At 32.4% G+C, this 22,074-nt stretch overlaps 1 protein-coding gene across 13 annotated transcripts in view; it reads left to right on the top strand.

Annotated features, from left to right (window-relative positions):
- The window catches only part of LOC126743440 (serine/threonine-protein kinase MARK2-like), a 105,283-nt gene that overhangs the window by 53,729 nt on the left and 29,480 nt on the right, over nucleotides 1–22,074 (top strand). For 4 of the 13 annotated variants that reach the window (XM_050450565.1, XM_050450560.1, XM_050450573.1 and 1 more), the window contains exons 1-5: nucleotides 7,432–7,684; nucleotides 7,890–8,957; nucleotides 12,392–12,637; nucleotides 15,593–15,813; nucleotides 16,105–16,249. In XM_050450565.1, coding sequence (XP_050306522.1) covers nucleotides 7,899–8,957; nucleotides 12,392–12,637; nucleotides 15,593–15,813; nucleotides 16,105–16,249 — 1,671 coding nt within the window. In that variant the 5' untranslated portion in view covers nucleotides 7,432–7,684; nucleotides 7,890–7,898. Of the gene's footprint in view, nucleotides 1–7,427; nucleotides 7,685–7,889; nucleotides 8,958–12,391; nucleotides 12,638–15,592; nucleotides 15,814–16,104; nucleotides 16,250–22,074 lie in introns of those variants that run through there. The other 9 variants (XM_050450559.1, XM_050450597.1, XM_050450588.1 and 6 more) reach the window with 5 other exon arrangements.

Below are 22,074 nucleotides of genomic sequence, written 5' to 3'. Positions count from 1 at the left end.
TTACGAGAATGTGTGACGGCCGCTTTTCAAAGTATTACGCCAGAGATATTGCGTGATGTTTTAACTGCTACTGTAAGAAGATCATACTTATATGTCTAGAAAATAACGGAAACCTGTTTGAACACCTGTTTTAAATTAAATTTATAAAATGCGTTAATTTATTTGCTTTTTTCGTTATTTTTTAAATGTATTCATTATTTGTTGCATATCGTTAGAAAAATCATAAAACATTTGTCTATTACTGGTTACATTTTTTTATTTATAAGTAGTACAATGTACAATGCAAATCAAAATACAAGCAAAAAATGTCAAAGCATTTGTTTCCAAAGCTTACTTAAAAAATATGCTAAAAAAATAGAAAATTTGCATTTTTCCTTTCAACTAACAAAAAAAATGTGACATGTGATACATCATTGAATTTGTAATAAAAAATGGAATCAAATACAGGGTGTACTTTCTTTTCGCGCCATATAAAAAAATAAAGTTGATGATGGTTTCTCGACAACGAAACGTCGGATATAAAATTTAAAAGCGCCATCACGTACTACATCAAAAGTGTCAATAGTTTTTTGATATCTTTTAAAATAAAGCCAGGAAAAAATAAAATCGATATTGACAAATTTTCGTTTTTTCCAAATATCTCAGCAGGCCATGGAAATTTTTGAAGTTTCTCAACGGCATGTAAATACGCTTCAAAGTACACAACTTTTTCCTAATTTAACCGAAGCTGTATCTCCAACAGGTACCGAAATCCCCATGCTTAGGATCCTTATCTTGGACACCCTGTATACACAAATTCCATTAACCTCCTTCCAGGCTGTTGAAAATACACTTCTGGACAAAATTATCGCATCACTTGATTTTCAGAGATTTTTTTTTAAGAAAGATAAAAAAAATTAATAAATAAACATTCTTAACTATGCATTATTTATTACCAAAAAAAATTATATTCTATTTAACAAAACGAGATTTAAGTAACTAAATTCAATACAAGGAAAAAACATCGATTTTCACTAATTTCAATTTTGATACAAAAATAAAAAAATAGACCCAAGAAAAACAATAATGAATTCTCAATATCGTGTATTGCCACCTCTAGCTGCAATGACCGCTTGAAGTCTTCGCGGCATTCCTCGTATCAAATTTTGAAAACTTTCCTGCGGAATGTGTTTTCCCACTCCTCACGAGCAGCATGCTCCAATTCAGCTAATGTTCGGGGAGGAGGATTTCTTTGCCAAATGCGCCGTTTTGTCCCAGGCATGTTCTATAGGATTCAAGTCGGGGCTACAGGGCGGCCAGTCTAAAGTGGTAATTCCCACATCATTAATGTATTCAATAACATCTACAGCTACGTGAGGGCAATGCTCGCCCTCATAAGTCATGCATAAGTAAGAAATCCGCTCCTATGAATGGCGCAAATGCAACTACATGTTCTTCAAGGACCTCCAACACATACCTACGTGCATTAAGAGCTGGTTTAGGTATGGGCACTAACTCCGTACAGGCATCGTAGGCGATGCCTCCCCAGAACATAAAACTTCCTCCACCAAATGGCTCCCTTGGAGATATGCATGCTTGGGCAAATCGTTCACCCTCTCTTCTCCAGACTCTAGAACGGCCGTCTGGTGATCGCAATGCAATTCTCGTCTCGTCTGTAAACAAAACGCGCCTCCAGTCATTTATATTCCATCCCCAGTATTGTCTTGCAAATCTTAAACGACTAACACGGTGTTGTCTGGTGAGGAGTGGTCCAGTTACAGGTCTTCTGTTATTTAGATTCGCTTCATGGAGGCGTCTTCTAACTGTACGATCTGAAATATTGACATGGCGTACTTCCCTAATCAAATCATTTAAGCTACGGCTGGTGGATGTTCTATTTCTTAGAACATTGAGGCGCAAGAAATTGTCATCTCTTTGAGAAGTAACTCAATGTCGTCCTTGTCCTGGTCTTCTTGTGTGGGTTCCAGTCTCCCGAAACCGCTGCACAGCACGTATAACTGTTGTGTGATGCACGCCTAAAATGCCAGCCACATAACGGTAACTTCGACCTTCTCCAACTAAAGTTACTGCTTGGACCGCTTCATTTTCAGTTAGATGACGTGCCGTTCTCTCCATACTCAATAAAAAGGACGGTTTATGTTTCACAACAGTTGTTTAAATTAACACCTTAAAACGTACGAAGTACTACTGAAACTGTTCGCTTTAGGTACATATGTAACGAAAAATGCAAAATAAGGAATTTAAATGTTCAGATAAATTTGACCTTGAATACCAAAATAGAGCATAAACATAATTTTTGTCCAGTTCTGCTTTTTGTATGAGAAAAGATATATAACTGTTTTAACTGATATTTATTTTTATTTACATTTTCAAATTAATTGACAAAATAATCAGTGGTGCGATAATTTTGTCCAGGAATTTAGTTTCATAAACTGGTGGATTAGACTGGAGAGATGTGGATTAATAACTAAAATTATAATGAAACTTTCCGACAAAAAATTCTGGTATTTCTGATTTTATTCAAAATACAATGCAAAATATGCTATGGATCCATTAAATCAATGCCACCCGACATTTTCTATAAAACCGAAAACAAGCATTCGGCTCTTGTTTTCTCATGATTTGCTTTTGTGCTACGACGTCCTTTCGTTTAGAAGCGCCTTCCGACTAAAATATCTTTAAATTATGCATACAAATGTTTATATTTATAATTGTCGTGTTCGCATGTATATTTATCCATTTGTTATTTTTAAGAAATTTATACGACAAGTGAAAAATTTTACGAAAATTATTCATCTACATATGAAACTTATATCATTTTTCCTGCCATGTAAAATAATTTGGAATAATACGTTGCAATAATTCCTCAAATTATAAAATATAGCAAAACTTTCGTTTTGGAGAAATGATAATTCAGGTGAAATGTATTAACACAGCATAAAGAAACTAGCAGTCGCACTCCGCTCGAAAATGTAAGCGAACTAATAGCATCCTTAGCCATGCCGCAGCCATGTTCTCCGGATGCCGAGCTCACTGTTTATCGAACTGTGTTCATAGGTGTATCGCCTGGTTCAGCGCCGTACTTAGTGACTATTTTGATAGCGTTTTTACAAAGCGTAGCGTTTTCTATAAAAACTTTTGTGTGTTTGTTTTGTGATTTTGATTAAAATTACTCAAAGAATGGTCTCTTAAATTTATGGTACATACCACGATACACTCACAACGGTATGTTCTTGCGCATCCGCCCGGCCGTCGCGTGACGTAATGCGACAGACAAGGTTCTCAGGCGCGATGCATAATTAGATGGTATATTTGATATTTCTGCAATTTTTTGAAGGATACTAGATATTTTTGGTACATAATAATTAGTATTTAATAGTTATTAAATTAATTAATACATAATATTATTAATTAGTAGGTACACATTATTTATTGTTTGCCAATTATACAAGTTCAAACGCCTTGTGCTTTTATATTAATGAGAAATAAGTATATACCACAGATATATTTAGTTTATTGTTTTAGTTGAATTAATAACAGGGAAATCAGGTCAAAATTTTTGCCTTTATTTTAGTTGCCTTTATTTAATGTTGGCACGGAATTGTACTTTAAATGGTGTGCATTTTTGGGAGTGTAATTTAATAGCTTTTCTCTCAGAGGTATTTCAAAGCAGTCTTCTTTAAAATGGACTGAACATATTCGTGCTAAAATGTTAAATTAGATATTAATTTAAGGGTAAATATTAATAAATATTAATTTAAGTGCGTCCAAAAAGTTATGTCTAAATTCATTTAAAATTCAGGATTGTGTACGAAAAAAAAACGCTCGGACACGTCGATTTTTGTTTTTGGTTGAGCATTATTTGCAATAAACTTTGTATACAGGGTATCTCATGTAGCCGTGGTCAATACCAACTTTCTTATTTTAAACAGAACACCCTGTATGTAATAAAATGTTTGGATTCTACACAAAATTATAAACATTTTGGTGTATCACATGCCCTAGTTTTATTTAACTGTTTTTAAATACAGGGTGTGGAAAGAAACACTTTTTATAATTTTAAGAGACTCTACTACCAATACCATTAAAGATAGAGAAAAAAGCTTTTACTTTCCTATCTTAACTTTTTAATACCTATCTCTTGAGATACATGCTAAATATGACACCTCTCAATATTTTTGACAGATTTTGCTGACAAGTTTCATATTTGACATATATCTCAAAAGATAGATATCAAAAAGTTAAGATGGGAAAGAGAAATCCGTTTTTCTCTATTTTTAAGGGTATTGGTTTTAGAGCTTCTTAAAGTCAAAAAGTATTTTTTTCAACACCCTGTATTTAAAAACAGTTGAATACAACTAGGGCATGTGATGCACCAAAATGTTTATAATATTGTGTAGAATCCAAAAATGTTATTACATACAGGGTACTCTATTTAAAATAAGAAAGTTGCTATTGACCACGGCTACATGAGACAAAGTTTTTATTGCAAAAAATTAGGAAATCAAAAATATTTTATATTGGTTCCTTTTGTAACTCGACTGTAGTTCTTACATGTAGCCACGGCACAACTAGACATTTTGATAAAACCAAAAACAACTTAATAAAATAATGCTTATCTAATTTTAAATTCACTTCTAATATAAATAAATAATAATACACAATAACTACGCAACACGTAAATAAATAAAATTCGCCAGCTTCCAAAAATTTCAGAAAAGCTATACAAACAACGCCATAAAATAAACCGAGAAAGTGATAGGAATTGGACGGTAATCAGACGCTGCCTGCCAGACTACGTCATTGCGCGAAATGAACCAATTGGTGTTGTATGTGTGTAAAACGAGGAACATACCGTCGTGAGTGTATCGTGGTACATACCTAATTAACTTTCTGCACGTATTCTTCTATATCGTCGTTGTTAGATGTAGAAATGCGATGTTTATTTTTGTTTAAATATTTTGTTAATGTATGAACTTTATTAATATTAAAAAATCAATATTTGTTCTATGTAGGTATTTTTATTTTACAAGATAATAATATCTGAAAAAATGTTTAAGTCCGGCTCTAGCCAAGGCAAAAGCCGCGTGGACCGTAGCGAGTGTCAGCGGCATCCCTACTATCAGCAAATATGCCGCGCCTGCGTTAGTACACATGCACCGAACTCGCTTATTCAAGCCAATGTATTTTTATTGAAGTGCGACTGCTGGTTTCTTTATGCTGTGGTATTAACATCCATAGAAACTCATCTGTCTTTTTATATATAAAGATTGAATGAAATGTTCTATCTGCGACCATCTGCTTGGTCTCCATGAAGTAGTTTTGATAGATGAAATAGCAAAGAATATAAAAGGAAAACAACTATAACATATATCTACTTGAAGCATTAAAAAGTCGTTGTGGTAAACGCATGTCAAACCCATTGGGGATTATTAACTTATGAGTCAGAAATCCTGCAAGTAGCTGTAAAACTATAATAATTAATTTTGCAATTACCTGTATATACACCTTGATAGATCATATTTAATTATCAGGTTGAACGAACGTGACCTTGCAGTTTATTTAGCCGTTTAGCAACATTGCCTTGTGAGACTAAACTTTTCCTTCCAATTTAGTTATAGAAATATTTTTTCTGATATTGTTGTTAATTCACTTCTATGATCACTAATGATAAGGCGTCGTAAAATTTTAATTTAGGTCAAATTTGTCATTTACTAGCTTATCTTTCTTAGGCCTGCTACTCAGGGTTGGATTTCCAACCCAATCCCGGCTATGGTGAATAAAAGATTTGCATTAAACAAATTAATTAAATTTCCTGACTTACTTAACTTTTGTCTGAAATAACAAAACTCTGTAAATGTGTAGTTTAAAGCCATGGAAAAAAAAATTAATCCTAAAATATTGAATATTAAGTAGAAGAAGCATTCAGTCCTCCGTTTGTTTCACCAGACAAATCTCTTTTTTTAAGTTTATGTAAAATGGTAGTTTGTTTTGCATTTTGGTTGCTCTGTATTTTGATTTTATGCAAAAAAAAGACAAGCTAATATTTTCGAAAACGTTTGGTTTTAATCAAAACTTACTTTTCTCTTCTCTGAATTTAAACTAATCTTGACTTATTACACGTATCAGAAACACAAAATCTTCATTAATCACCAAAAATTAAAATCCAAAGGATTCAGATGAGGTTAAAAGGAGTATTAAAAAAAATAGTCTTTAATTGTTAAAGGCTTGTAAAATTGTTTAATAAATTAAATTATTTAAAACATCTTAAAATCGAAGCTTTGAATGAAATTTTTACAAGAGCCAGAAAAGTTACACAAATCATCAGAGGGCCACAAAATATATATTGTTCTTACCAATTTTTGATTTAACTTTGTTGACATCCTGTATATTAGAAGCAAAGCATCATATTTATATATACCTACTTGTTCCCGCGTAACTCTAAGACTTACCGATCTGCTGTGGTTGCTACTTTCCATCTGTTTTCTTAACACTCCGGAAAAAGGGGTTTAAGGACAAGGATAAAAAGTAGGATAATCAGGAGGAGTAACAACCAAGAACACTCGATTTTACATAAACTGGATTCAATTATAAAACCTTTAATTTGTTTTGTGCAATTTCGAGCGACCGTTAAAAAAGTGAATACCGCTTCCAACAAGACTTTATTCAGTACTAACTGTATAAAACCTTGTGTAATTTTATCAGAAATATTTTTGGGCATATTATGCGTGTTGTCAAGTTTATTCCCTAAATCTTTAAAATGAAAATAATGCAAACACTACCAAATCGAAAGATCTCGTATAAGAAATCTTTAGGAATAGAAATAACTCGTTATTTGTCAAAATGCATTTAAAATAATATACAGTACGTGTCGATTTGCCGGTTTGACCTTTTTAAGGACACAGTTTTTCACGCTGGTTACCTGCATTAATTTTTCAACTGCCATGGTTATACCGCAAAGCTATGATTAAATCATCTGGTTGGTGGCTTGGGTTATACCTGAATTAATTGTGGATTAGGTTTACAGAGTATACTTGCAGAATTAGAGAGTCCAATAAATTTTTGTTTTAAAAGATTTTTTTCTTATACTTATGGTGACACCTATGAGTAAAGGTGCAAATATGAAAAATAGCTTTGTATCTCATGATAGCTCTATATTAACTAAAATTTCTTGTATCAAGACTCTTTTTATTTTTATTCTTATGTCAATTAATATTAGTTAATCAACTGATTTACAATTTACCTGGAGGTCAAAATTCTCAACACATGTCTTCAATTAATTTTCCTTTCAAGAAGTCGAGTGAAACCTCCGAGTAAACCCACTCTCAATAATTGTAAGTGAACACACAACCTTGAATCCGCTTAATATGTCATACAATTAGCATGGATATCTTTTTTCGATATGCCGCCGCCAGTCAGTATATCCGTAGATAGCGTTCGATTGTTTCGATAAAATGATTTTTCTCCGAATCGAGTCGATCGCGCACCCTCGATACTTCACTGATAACACACGTGACACACCTTGTAACTTTTATTCGAAAAAACAGTGCGGAAACGGTACGATTACGACTCTTTTCTTTTGATTTTTCAATCCAATTGGAACAAACTGAAAAGAACATAAAAATTTCGTAAAAATGGTAGCGCAATATAGCAAGAAAGTTTGCAATTCCTTTATAGCCGTTAGGTAAATACTGTTTTGCATCAACTGAGATAAGCTTACGTGTAATGCGTAGATAATCATTCTCCTGTGATAATAGTTTCTAAATGTATGTTTTGTCCAACAAGAAAAAAGTCATAAAACTGTGTCGTCTAGCTTCCGCTTATTGTGCTCTCGGGGCGTTTTAGGTTTAAACCAACACTGTCAGTTTATTTTATTTTATTTTCAACAGAGCTAAATAATGAGCCAGTCTGACCAGACAGACTCGAAGGAACCGACCCAAAATAATCGTTGGACTCTCACCAATCCCTTTGATCTCGGCATCAAAATGTTAAAAGACCGGAGGGATAAAATCACCAACGGTGGTAAATACAGTGAGCGTTACAAAGACACTTTCTCCCACGAAGTGAAAGAAGAAAAGTACCCGTTAAGTGCCAAGTGTCGCGAAACCCTGGAACACTATCGCAACTTATCGAAAACCAGTGATAAATCTGACAGTTCTTCTTTAAGCTCACGCCATAGCCCTAATTTAACTACTGAGATGATGGGAACCCCCAAGGCCATGCCAAGTAATGCCACAAACGATTTGAATAAGCAGGAAAACGCTCTGGTAGGTTACAAGCTGGTACCCGACAGAGGAACCAAGCTGCCAATCGCCACTAGTCCCACATCGCAAAAGCAATTCAAGTATTTCAAGAAAAACAAAGATCTTCACATTTACAACATCACCCCTACCGACTCCCATTCATCATCTAATCCTCCCCAACGTGTGGCATTAAACTTAATCCTCAACGAGCCCAATGGAGCTCCCCCAAACAATGACAACACCATGAGCCACTTGGACAACGTGGAAAGTATCATATCAAAACTGAAGGAAAAAGAAAAGAAAGAGGATAATTTGCGTAAATTCGACGAGCTTGTAAAAAAGGTTATCCGGCATGACCCTAACAAGAATCTTAATCCAATAAAAGATACCACATCTAAAAAACCCGTCCCCGTTCTAGACCAATCGCAAGACATCCTTAAGCCTCAAAAAGCTCTGTTGAATCCCATGAAGCCTTCGAAAGAGATTGAGGATCTTCAAGCCAGAGGTTTTAGCGATGTGGAAACGGAGGATCACGACGACGAACATTTTAAGAGGCACGTCAAAGAACGAAAGAGTATGGATCATCAGTCCAGTGCAAAGGAGAGGGCCAAGGATGATGCTAAAACATCATTGAACAGAACTGCTAGCGATGTACAAGATAAGAATGTGGTCACTTTGAAAAGAAAACCGAGGTTATCGAGGGAGCGGAATAAGGTATTAAATGTTTTCTTTTCGATAGGGAACTAAGATTTTTAATCGTATCAATTTAATACAACTGGCTGGTATTTAGTATAAAGCTTGAGCAGTATGTTATATTAAGACGGTGTAACAATGCTTCTTGTGTTCAGTCAATAAAATGAGAAAAAACTGGGTCAAGATGGGTTGGGTTGAACTAGGGATGGGCTAGGTTGGTATATTTTCGCCATTTACTACAGCTAAATTATTTGTCAACTATTAACTTATAGCTAAATTTACAACGCGTGTACCAAATACTTAATACTTGGATCAAATGACATCATGAGGACTTATTTTTTCGGTGTAAATGGGAGCACACTAAAATTTGATACCCGTATTTGATGCTTCCAAACAGGGTAAATTAATTTTTTTTTCGATGTAAACACCTAGGACCTATTTTGAAGAAACAAAATGACAAGTTTGACATTTTATTGGATGTTAACTTAGGAGGTTTTTTTTTATTTTTGTACAAAAAAATTAAGAACAAGAGGACAAGCGTAAGCCTTAAAAAAAATATTATTTTTAAACAACAATAACACTTTTAAAGATTTAGAGGTTATGGCCTATAATTCTTCGTCTAAACTGATAAACTTCCTTCAACTGTTATTTTGATCCTAGAGATAATCCTGCACTAATTTAACCCTCAAAATCAATCCTTGTAAACAGGGCTGTACTAAATAAAAATAGTCTTTTCATTTGATCCATGAACCTAATAGATCCGCGCGTTGTAAACGTAGCTTATGAAATTTCTTTAATTTATTTCGAGTTTGAAATTTAGTTATTTATCTACACCCTATAGGTTATGTTAGAAAACATACCACGAATCACTTCCTGCTATTTATATGCATTTTGTTCATGTTACACTTTGTATAACAACATTTTATAATTTAAAACAGATTTTGAGATTTTTCGTCGCTCACAAAGTGCAGAAAATGTTAAAAGTTTTTAAATTGTCTGGAAATATCTTAAGCATTTTGTATTAAGATCATTAGGGCTAAATAATCAAAATAACCCATAATTATACGGTAAGCCAACGGCACATCACGAAAAAGAAATTTGAATCCTAATATTTAACAGGACATACAGGTTTTAAAACTATATATAATATTTTCATTTTCTTATTGGAACAGCTTAAGGCCAATTATTATTATCAGTATTAGATTAGTGCGTCATCGAGTGTTTTTTATGATCTTAACTGATTACGTTCCAGTCTCATATGATATTTTGAAATATGTCTAATTTTTGCACTGTTACTAGTCGATTACACCATACTCACAATTATTATTGTCGTATAACAATATACAATTTCACATTTAACTGTGCAGTAAAATATGCATTTAGGTAGTCTGTTTGTTGATCATTAGATGGCAATCTCTCTTGTTAGAGATAATGTAATATTTTAAATTCAAGAGGACGTCGTATATTGTATGTTCTTTTGATGTGGAGTGGAAATAAATAAATGTTGGCAAATGTTTTGGATTTTCTAGACTTAGAAAATCAATATTCTTCATTTGTAGTCGGTCCATTGAGCAGCTGATTCACTGAACGATGCAAAAATTCAGAAATAAGTCTACGTCATGGATAAATGTCATACAAAATGAATAGCAGAAAATCAAAAAAATAAGCCTTCAAGAATTGAGAAATTGTTTTAGGCACTTCAAATGCTTAGAACATTATCGTAAACCTCTTCCTGGATGAACTAAAAATTATTAAATAATTATTAAAGTTTTTATAATTTTATTATAAAAAAAGATGAAAAATCACTTGGGCAATCTGGAAAGGGTTGAAAATAGTTACTATCTGAAAGAACCAAATACAAGGAATTCAACTGAATAAAAGTTAACTGAACTATCTGAACCAATGGAACAAAAAAATGATAACTATTCCCTTTAGAAATGTGTTAAAGTGGGATAAAATACAAAATGAATGGCGGAACATAAAAATGATTCACATTACTACAACTACTTTGACCAATAGAGACACTAAAACTGTATACTAGTTATGCAGAAGATAGTTGAAAATCAAAGATCAGGTTTATATTTAGCCTGATAACATCTCAATATTTTTGAAAAAAAAAATCCAAATCTAGGTAAAAAGTATTACAATAAACTCCTCTCAAAAAATATTTTATTATAAAAATCGTTGTCAAAAAGTCATTTTCTAAGATATATTAAACTTGATTTCTGTAAGGAACTTTATTAAATAATCATTTTTTTATTGTTGTTATAGTTGGCTATGCCTTAATATGCAAAATCTGATGAAAATACGCCATATAATAAAAAAGTCCTGAAAAAAGTTCGATCCAAACTCTGTGACATCTTTTTGTGCGCACCTATTACTCACCATTGTCCAATTTAACACTCTATTGGCGGAACCCGATTTAAATTATCCATTACCCCAAAACAATGAGCCATTGTTTCCTATATAGTTGATTAAAAAAGGTGTCTTGTCAATAGCCGATTACCGTCGGTACGTTCTATGATAATGACAGAATATTTTCCGATTTAATAATGAGCGCTAATGGGATACAAAAAATCCCCCACATTAATTAATGAAATTGGCCAACCATTTAATATTCATTATTTATCAGTGTTAATATTAGTATTAATTATTATAAAATAAGTAAACATGGACTTGCTTTTTGTTAAGTTACAAGTCTATTGTTGGATGTGGTTATTTATACTATTTAAAATGAAATGAATAATCATGAGAATCTGCACAAATATTAACAAATTAATCATCAACAAAGATTTAATTCATAAGTTAATAAAAATAAAATTTACCATGACTGGATCTTGTATCCAGTTGCCCGTCAAAATCAACGTTTCTTATCTTAACATGATTAAACCCCTCGTATCGTTTATTAACTTCGCAGCTCATAAGTTTCCGACAAGCTTTATTAGTAATTTAAGTCCAATTTCGTAAATCTTTGGGATAGCGAATTTAATAGTGAAGAGAGGATTAGCAAGGTAAGATTTGGCTCACTTAATCTCTTTCAACAATAGTGCTGCAGATAATATTCATAATAAAAGTTTATGTTAAGAAAATGTGTTTTTTTCTTTCCAAAAAGGAACAAATGAAATTTGCTTTTAGAGTCATCTGTAAACAATGGTTTAGTTGCCCCCCATTTTTAAAATATGCGGCAGTTCGCCGATAAGAAAGCTCTGATTCATAACACTAACACAAAACGCTCAATATTTCATTTGAAATTTTATTCATTATTTCAGACCTAATATCGATCTGAGCATGGAGATTTTCTTGGTTTAAATCTATTAACTACTTTTTCTTTATTAGTAGTGTCACTTTTTTCTCTACTAAAATGCCCGGTTTTCTCAGAGAAATTAAAATAATTAAAAATAATAATACAAGCGTCAACATAACTTTATTTTTTTTGTTCTACTTTTTTCTGACAGAGCAATGATAATACGGAATCATCTGGCGGACGCAGCAACTCGACGACATCGGCGAGCGGAAGGAACCGACCGAGGTTGGGAGATGAGCCGACCATCGGCAAATACAAGTTGCTTAAGACCATCGGCAAAGGGAACTTCGCGAAGGTGAAACTGGCGAAGCACGTACCCACGGGCAAAGAAGTAGCAATTAAAATAATAGACAAGACCCAGTTGACTCCTGGATCTTTGCAGAAACTTTTTAGGGAGGTACGTCCAATAGAATTTACTTAATTTTATATCAGTAATCAGACTGCGCTTTCGGTTGTCGAATACTGACTATCTAAATTTTTTTGTCACAAATTAGATAATTATTATACTTAACCGTTTATCAAAAAATGGAATTTTTCTTATGAGAACTAATAAAGTAGATCCTTCCTGACGCCATCTCTATTTATAATTCTTTACTGAGAATTTGCTTTAATTAGTCTGTAAGGTTTTGAATTTTTGATACCCTTTTTGATATTGACTTGATCTTCTCCTACTCTTGTCTTCTTAATTTCATCAGGTAATGCATTGTATATTTTGACATACATATAATACGGACTCAGACACGGACATTAATTCAGTAGACTCAGACATGGACTTAAACACGGACATTATACGGACTAAGAAGAGATGTTCATATTTGGAGGCAAAACAGCATACTTTGTATAAGTAAAAAGAGTATATAGTCATATTCTTTTTATGACTCTGCATGAGATCCCCAAAACATTATGCCATAGGCTATACTTGAATATACATAATATGCATAATAAAACCAACCCAAAAACTTAGTTGAATTCAATCGACGTTTAGGGGCATATCTTTATCAATTATTTTCAAAATTTATTGATGAATGAATTTTGTTTTGCCTGAATTAAGGACTAACTGATTTTGCTCACACCACTTTTGCATCTCTAAGGTTGTGGAGTTTGCAAGATCTAAGGCTATTTGACAGTTCGTGTGGAATATTACGCATTATTTATTATCGGCAAACTGGGCTAGTACTGTATTTGATCCATCAATGTCATCATTTAAGCTGTTTCAAAACAAAATAAAGAAAAGTGGGGATAAAAGTGAGCCTTATGGAGCACACGTATCTCGGTCTATAAAATCCGATTGGAATGTATTATTAACAATGCCGTTCTTGTCACCTTTAATCTCAACTGACTGAGGCTTGTGACTCTGAAATGACCTGATCACCTGATTACTTGAGTCAAAATATAGTCCCAAAGTTGTCATACCTGTGTCTAGACCTCAGTCAGTGCATTTATGTGGCTAAACAGTGCAGTTTCAGTCGACCTATTATTTAAGAAATCATGTTGCGTTGCACTAAAAAATTTAAGTTCATTTAGATATTTAAGAAGTCTATCATGGAATGCTCTTTCAAAGATTTTGGAAAATACGATAGAACAGCTACTGGTCTATAATTACTCAAATTATTTCTATCTCCTTTTTTATACATGGCACAATAGTTTTTTTTAGTATAGATGAAATTATTCCTTTTTGAAAAGACTGATTAATTAATATACAGATTGATGGACAAATTGCGGGAGCGACTTTCTTTAAAATGTTTCATGGTATCTCATCAATTCCTGCTGATTTCTTGAAACAAGTCTTATTAATTATATTGTAAACTTCATACACATCTACTGGTTCTTTGACAAAATTTTGTTTGTTTTTAGAGAAAAGAAGTTTGACTGGGATTTGAATTTTTTCTGGTGTGGGAAGATCACAAAAGGGTCCATTAAACAACTCACATAGTTCATTAGCGTCAATGATTTGTTGGCCACTTATGTTTATTTCCAAGGAGCATGATTTATTAGCTTTGCCACTTCTTTTTTTTAAATTATTCCATACACGTTTGCTTATATTTTCAGAATTTTCGATTTGAAAGGCATCCAAAAATTAAAGTAATAGAAGTAATTTGTGCTGGTAGAAAGTCATTCCAGGGTTCTTTACTTAGTAAGGAGTAGAAATATTACGCATTTTCTGGTGAAAAAGATTTAAATACTCTTGCTTTTCCATCGCCATTCTCACAATCTTCAATAACAAAAAGGGTCAGTTCAATACATTCATGATTTGATAACCCAATCTTTCTAGTTTTGCGAAGAAGATATTCTATTAAAAACTACTTAAATACTACTTGGTGTGCGCTCGATGCTCTGTCGTTAATGTCAAAAGAGTCATTTGTCATTTAATTGGCTTCATTCGAAACCAAAACGCGCTTTTTATTGTTGAATAACAAGTTATGGAAATACTATTAACAGACTATGCCCCCTTGTATTCAACATGTGACTATCCACATAATAGAATACTAGCAGTGATGTCACAGTCACATAAAAGTCAACATGGTGGAACCAAAATTTACTTTAGTGCTATGAAGCCAAATATCATTTTAATAGTGTCCTTTCTGATTATAGATTTTAATAAAAAATTTTAGTAGGGAATCGCTGTAGCTAGCATCAAAAGTGTAATTTATCACATAATGCGTTTTTTATTTAAAATTAAATTGCGCTTTCTGTTTTGGAATCCTGAGTAATAAATTTTTATTTTTTCAGATATTAGGAAATTACGATTCACACATGATAGCCTTGTATACAATCATTCTATCTAACGACAAAGTGGAATTTTTCATTTTATCACTAGGAACAATGAATATTAAAATGCGTGTTAAAGAAGGAATTAATTGCATCCTCTTTGGTACTATCTCTGTTTGATGTGATTTGTTTGACAATAAATGAGAATCCATCGCCACACATTCACATTATTAAAAATATCTTTTAAAAAAAATTATAGAGTTTTTTCGATGTGGCAAAAATAAATTTTCACTCCCCATATGATTTAGAATAATAATTTTCCCATAATAAATTAGTTTTAGCTTAATATAGCAAAAATCAAGACGACATGGAAACTTTTCTTTATTATTTTGTTTAGGCCTAAAGTCGTTACAGCGAGTGACAGTTATGGTTTAACCGAAAATATGAAAACTCGTGATTTGCTAAAAACTACTCGGTAACTCTTTTTCCAATCGTAATATGAGGATAACCGAGCCTTATCTTCTTTTAAAATCACATTTTTAACTCACCTCGGTCTCTAAATTGCAAAATACCTATTGCTCTTTTATACATGCACATATTTGCAATTTATAGTCTTTTGGTTAATCAATAATTTGTTATTAAGGTACGAATAATGAAGATGCTGGACCACCCGAACATCGTCAAGCTATTCCAGGTGATTGAGACCGAGAAAACATTGTACCTGGTTATGGAATATGCCTCTGGAGGTGAAGTCTTCGACTACCTTGTGCTCCACGGTAGGATGAAAGAAAAAGAGGCCAGGGCGAAATTCCGACAAATCGTTTCTGCGGTACAGTACTGTCACCAAAAGAGAATTATTCATAGGTAATATTAATTTTACAAAATAATAAAACTGTGCTACTTAGCAATGACATCATTTTAAAACGTATTTTAATTAATTAAAAGCGATTTTATTTACATAGTATCTGAAACGCTTTGTTAATTTTAATGCTGACTAATGCTCGCCCCCTTATATGTTAATTAGTTAGAAAATAGTTCATTGATATTTGGACAGTTTGGGTTCATTGTCATTCTGAGTGATACTGAATTTAAGATCAGGTTACTTATATGGCTACAAAGAGAATTTGTAACAATAAAATGTGTGTTTTTTTTCAGAGATTTAAAGGCTGAAAATTTGTTGCTGGATAGTGAGATGAACATTAAAATAGCAGATTTTGGATTCTCAAACGAATTTACTCCGGGCAACAAATTAGACACTTTTTGCGGCAGTCCTCCATATGCTGCTCCTGAACTTTTCCAAGTAAGATTGAATTATCTATATTATATTATTTATTTTTTATTAAAAACTGATAATAATATAAAAATAAGAGTTTTTTGATAATAATAATAATAAAATGTTATTAGAGGGCTTTATTGAATAATAATATGAAATAGATAGATAAGATATGTTCTCAGTCAGTGTCAATAAGATAACAAAATTGGAAATCGATTTATTTAGAAAAGAAGTTCGAAAACTTCCTTAAAGACCAAATTAAACAGTTAAATATTTAATTTAATGTGAACTGTCTTAAATACGTACTTATTTTTTTTTATTACTTTCTTATAAGGTTTTGACAAACATTTCTGTTTTTATTAGAGTTGGATTTATAAAACTTTCAATTGGGCAAGAGAATTAACATTACAGTTATTTTTATTCTCACATCTCTGACATCAACATTCTAAACAACGACTACAATATAGATTATATATTGAGTATAATATAGACAAACACAAAATATATTAAAAAGATCTATTTTGGGCATGAAAGAATGCAATTTTCAATATTGATTCAAATTTAATCCAAAATGCGACGTCGTTAATAAAATTTGAAGCTTTTTATTATACCCAGATCAAGCTGCAGTTTGGGAAAGAATTTTAGTTCAATTGATGTTAATTTATCATTGATTTTAGGAGGCGCAGGGCAATTAAAAACAAAAAATTTTTTTTGACATAAAGAATCAAGTAATAGAATCCAAAATTCAAAGGGTCTCCGGTCGGGGTTTGCCACTCTTTCCAATTAGGAGTACTTTTAGCTTCTCTATTCCTGCCATATTGGCTGTAATAGGGAGCAAAATTTCTCTAGTTCAGTTATCCCAATTTTCCTCTTTACAGCTGCTCTTTTGAAAAAAACTGGAAAAAATAAAAAAGAGTTATGTTACACGCAAGAAGGAGTTTACGTATATTTTTCCCATATTTCAGTTTAGCTCACTTACTTCTTTTTAAAGTTGTTACCCTGAACCGGCTTTGAAGTTATCAACACTCATTCACGGAAAAGCTACAAAAACAAATCTTTTTCGTTGCCATATTGGTTTTTAATACGGAAAAATTCTTTCTAGTAGATTCAATCCATTAACATTTTTTTCGACGTCTTATTTCGTTTCAAACTGGATTTATTTTTTAATCCATCATCGACTTGAAGAATCGCTGCTTTATTCTCCATAATTATAGATAAAGTACTCTGCGTTATAGACTCATGAATATGACTCGTTAGCAAAATTTTTTTTCTCAATTCAGCTATCAACTTTTAATTTTTTTTTGAGTCATTAACTTTTTGCTGTAAAGACATTTTAAAAACAATTTTCCTAAATAACACTATGCCACAGGTGCTATAAGACGTTTATCGTTTTTTAGCTATGATAAAGTTTTTAAACTCGTCTTTTCCGTTCTTACGACATATCTTCGAAGACGTGTTCGCATTGTACATAGGTACTAGATACACATTGTCGTGATTTTTTCTTAATTATTTTTCAATTCATATTTTTTTGATTAATATACCAGAATTCCAAGTTATTTCACATTATTGAAATTTATTTTTTTTAAATCTTTATTAATTTAAATCGTTTATACAAAAATTGTTTAAAATTCTACCCATTTATTCATAGATACATTGCATACAATCTTTCTCGGCGAATCCATGATTCTTTACAAACTTTAAAAATAACATCCTGGTGTCCACGAATTAAATCACAAGAATTATCAATGCGCTCTTGAAGGTATTCTAGCGTATTTACTCCTCCATCATGATCCAACTCTTTTAAAATAGTCCTACAAAAAAAAATGCAAGGAGTTAAACCTGGAGAGCGATGAGATCAAGAAATGGATTCATTGAGCCCTAGCCATCTATTCAGAAACTCACTATTTAGATATTCATGAACTTTTTAACTAAAATGGGGTGGAATCATGTAGCAACCATATATTCTCGTGTCACAATTAGAGCGTTTCGGGCCTGTTTATAATATATGTTTAATTACTTAAATCAAGGTTATTTCGATCTTAATTATTTATCAAGTTATCAAGGCCAGACTGTAAAGAAATAGGGACGCTGCTCCAGTCACACTGAAATAAGGTGATCCTTCTGTTTTCGACGCACACCCTTAGTAATTATGTAATGAGCGAAATAAAATAGAAACAAATTAAGAAGAGACACAATTTAACGTAAAAGGAAAAAGAATGACTCGACTTACCCAAGTAATAAATGAAGTAAAGGATGTTGATATAAGGAACACCCCAATCGGCTTTCATTAAATCGACAAAGACGTGATGCACTTCGATATTATCTCGCATGAGATTTAGGTACCGATTCAATAATTGCCGTAGTACTACTGCTTTCCGGTATCGCACACCTGTTCCGTATTTTGGCGGATGACCTCGGTCAAATAGCTTACTCCTCTCGCCCCGAGGAGATCATAAGGTAAAGTAGGATAAAAGAGCAAGGCTTTATGGAAGGAACATTGGAGTAAGAGAGTAAGGAAATGTAAGATAGGTCGAGTTTAAATATTAAAAATTTACTAAGAAACGCGTGTGTTATACCGGGTGAACTTTTATATGCAAAATCAATGTAAATAAACCAAAATAAACAAAGTATTACCGAACTAAATATTAAATATCTTAAACTTTAAAGAAAACTTATGCTAAATAAAAATAAGTAAAATTAGCAAAAAGTACTGAAAGAAGAGAGAACGAAACTAAACATCTTCTAAACATTGTGTAAAGAAAATCTAAATGAATTTCTAATCTTCACCGGTCAGTCAAGGTGGGAAAAAAGTAAATTTTGAATTGATTTGAACAAGAAATTTTGCACTCCATTTAGTGTAAATGTGGCATCATCTATCAACAAAATTAATTTCGTAAAATCTTCATTTTTGTCGAACTGCTCTACTAATAGAATAAAAATTTTGAGATTGTAACACTTGTAATACAGTTCTTGTCGAATTGTCTTCCATTTGAGCAGCTCTTCCAGCCTGACCTTCTCATTGTTCTTTTAAGTACCCTGTGTCATGAAGTCTATAAGTAAATTTACAAACATACGTGGAATCGTCTGATTTCTTAAAGAAAACCTTTCGCATACAACCAGCATGCTGCGGCTGCATGTTGTTAGTACTCTGCATAGTTAAGTATTATTTCAGTATCAGATCCACTAGTTCATTGTTTTCGTAAACATTGGCCATTTTTACGCTCAAAGCAAATATGCACTATTAAAAGACACTGATAGAGTACGAATCAACCTAGTTTGGTACACCTACGTCAGCGCTGCAGCGAGACGTATTTTGCATATCAAGCGGTAAAAGAGAGAGAACGGGTTTTATTCGGGGTGTTCCAGTGGTATAGTTGATTTTATAAATATGGATTTTATAAAATGGTGAGATTTAATTGTTATATTTTTATAATATTCAGGCGGATTCTAGTAATTTCTTAAATTTTGCATTTGCATTTGTATTTAAAATTTACAAAGTAGGTACATAAGTACACAAAAATTTAGTGAAATATTTACTAAAATATTACATATTTACACCACATCGTCATTCTGTTCAAAGCTGTCCGATTCAAGGATTGAACACCCTAATTAATCCTCTAATGCCGTCTCATCGTCATCCCAACCCTCTTCACTCTCCTCACACGAGCATTAACGAGTATTAACAGTGAACACTAAATTTTCCACTGCTTCATCTAAAAGGTGTTCTTTTTCTATGAGTTCATTCTCATACTTCTTTACATGTTGGCAAATATTGAAGCACTCTTGTTCTGTCACCTTCTCAAATTTTTGTCTTGCCAGCGCCTCAGTATCAGGCACTCTAAACGTGGTATTCCGCGCTGCAACCCAATTCTTTACCAAAGCCCATATTTTTTCAATGGGGTTTAGTTCGGGATGGTACGGAGGTAAACGGAGCACACAATAACCATCTTTTTCTAAAAGCTCATCTAACCTATATTTTATGGAAAAACGAAATTTATTTTCAGAAATTATTTTGTATAACTCTGGTTTGGTTAATTTTGGGTCTGGAATACGGTTTGTTTCCAACCAATTAATCATTTCCGCTTTCCTAGTAGCCGTCGTAATATTTTTTTATAGGCACGTTATGGTACGATGCATTATCTACAACTAAAACAGACCTCTCGGGTAAGTTTGGTAATAGATGTCTCTCGACCCATGTCATAAAAGTTTTTGAATTCATTTCGTTGTGATAGTCGCTAGTTTTCGTTCCTTAAATAAAAATATATTCTTAAATAGATTAAGTAAACTATATTACCAGATTTAAAAATAAGTAATCCATTTTGAATAAAACCTTTTTCGCCTCCAGTGCTTTGCTTTGGAAATTGGTTTTTTCAGATTTTTATCGCTATCATCATACCACCCTTTGTCCTTTACATGGCCCTCTACGATACTCAATAATTTTTTTTAAGAATTTTATACGCTTAGCGCGTATGTCATATCTTGCATTTTTTGCCATTTAAATCCAATTTTTTTCAAAAGTCGGCCTAGGGTGCTTATGCTTAATTCAGCGACGTCTTCTGATAATAAACCTCGATCGAGGATCTTTTGTCTAATACCTAAAATAAAATTAGAGCTTATTTTAGAGAATATAGTTCAGAAACTTTGACATGGAGAAAAAGGGTGCCTAAGGTACCAGAGACAATCTTTCAATTTTAATGCTTACCCTTTAATGTCGGTTATTTTTTTTCCATTACATTACATGTAAAAATTGTAGATTATTTCTCTAATAGTTTTAATCTGGTGCGGTGTGAAAGAATCCAATTTCCATTTCTTCATATTTTTTCTTTTTTCTGGGCTTTTAAAGGTACCTGGTCCTTGCAAATCATTTTTCTTAGTTTCCTTGCAAATTCTCCGGTAGGTATTCTTTTTGATACCCCAGTAGCAGCCAATACTCTATCCCTAAAATTAATTTCCTTCTAAATATTATATTAAATTTAAAAAATATAATATGATTATTTCGTAGACAAGTCGTTTTTAATTTAATTCTCGACACGGAATTTTACTTAATTATTATTTACAAAAAAAAAATTAATAAAATTTTAACCATCTACCTTTACTTTCGGTAGAAAAGTTAATAATAATAATAATTACATAGATTTGGGACACCCTGTACGTATCATGTAAATAAACGAATTCTACATCGTATAATTCTTCAAAAAAATTGTTTTCTAAATAATTCGTACCTAGAAAGACAATTCAATAGATATAATAATTTTGTTTTATTTAAAGTGGGTTCCTGCTCTAAATAACATACCTATACCTAATATAAAATAAAATAAGAAATATAATATGAAAGTTCAGTGTGTGTTTTCCTTATGGTATAATTCATGCACCAAATTAAAATAGGAAATAAAACAAAAGTTGATTGAAAAGACTTTTAACTTTTTGACTTATTTTATGTGAAAATCGATTTGAGAATCAATTTAATCAATTTCAGCCTATAACCCTTCTTTTTTTAGGTGCCATATCAATATTATCAATATAAACACACACACACACAATAATATCTTAAATGAATAGTTACAAATAATTTCAAATTAATACCAAAAAATAAACAAACAGATAAAACGCCGGCGATCTTTCGCGAACAAAACAACTGGCAACGCTTAAAATAACGGAAGCAATATCACCAGCAGTGCACGCCTGTGGAGTTATTTCGCATCCAGCTTAGCACAACTAAACAAACATCGCGCTATATTTTCTCTTTGGTGCGTGTGACGTAGATGTACCAAACTAGGATGGTTTTTATTCTACCAACTCATCGAACCAAAGACTCATACTGAAAACCATACAATAACACTAATTTTAATAAA

Source organism: Anthonomus grandis, chromosome 1 (assembly GCF_022605725.1).
Source record: "Anthonomus grandis grandis chromosome 1, icAntGran1.3, whole genome shotgun sequence".
Taxonomy (NCBI): domain Eukaryota; kingdom Metazoa; phylum Arthropoda; class Insecta; order Coleoptera; family Curculionidae; genus Anthonomus; species Anthonomus grandis.
The sequence above is the reverse complement of the archived record's forward strand: the minus strand, read 5'-3'. Positions and strand labels throughout refer to the sequence as shown.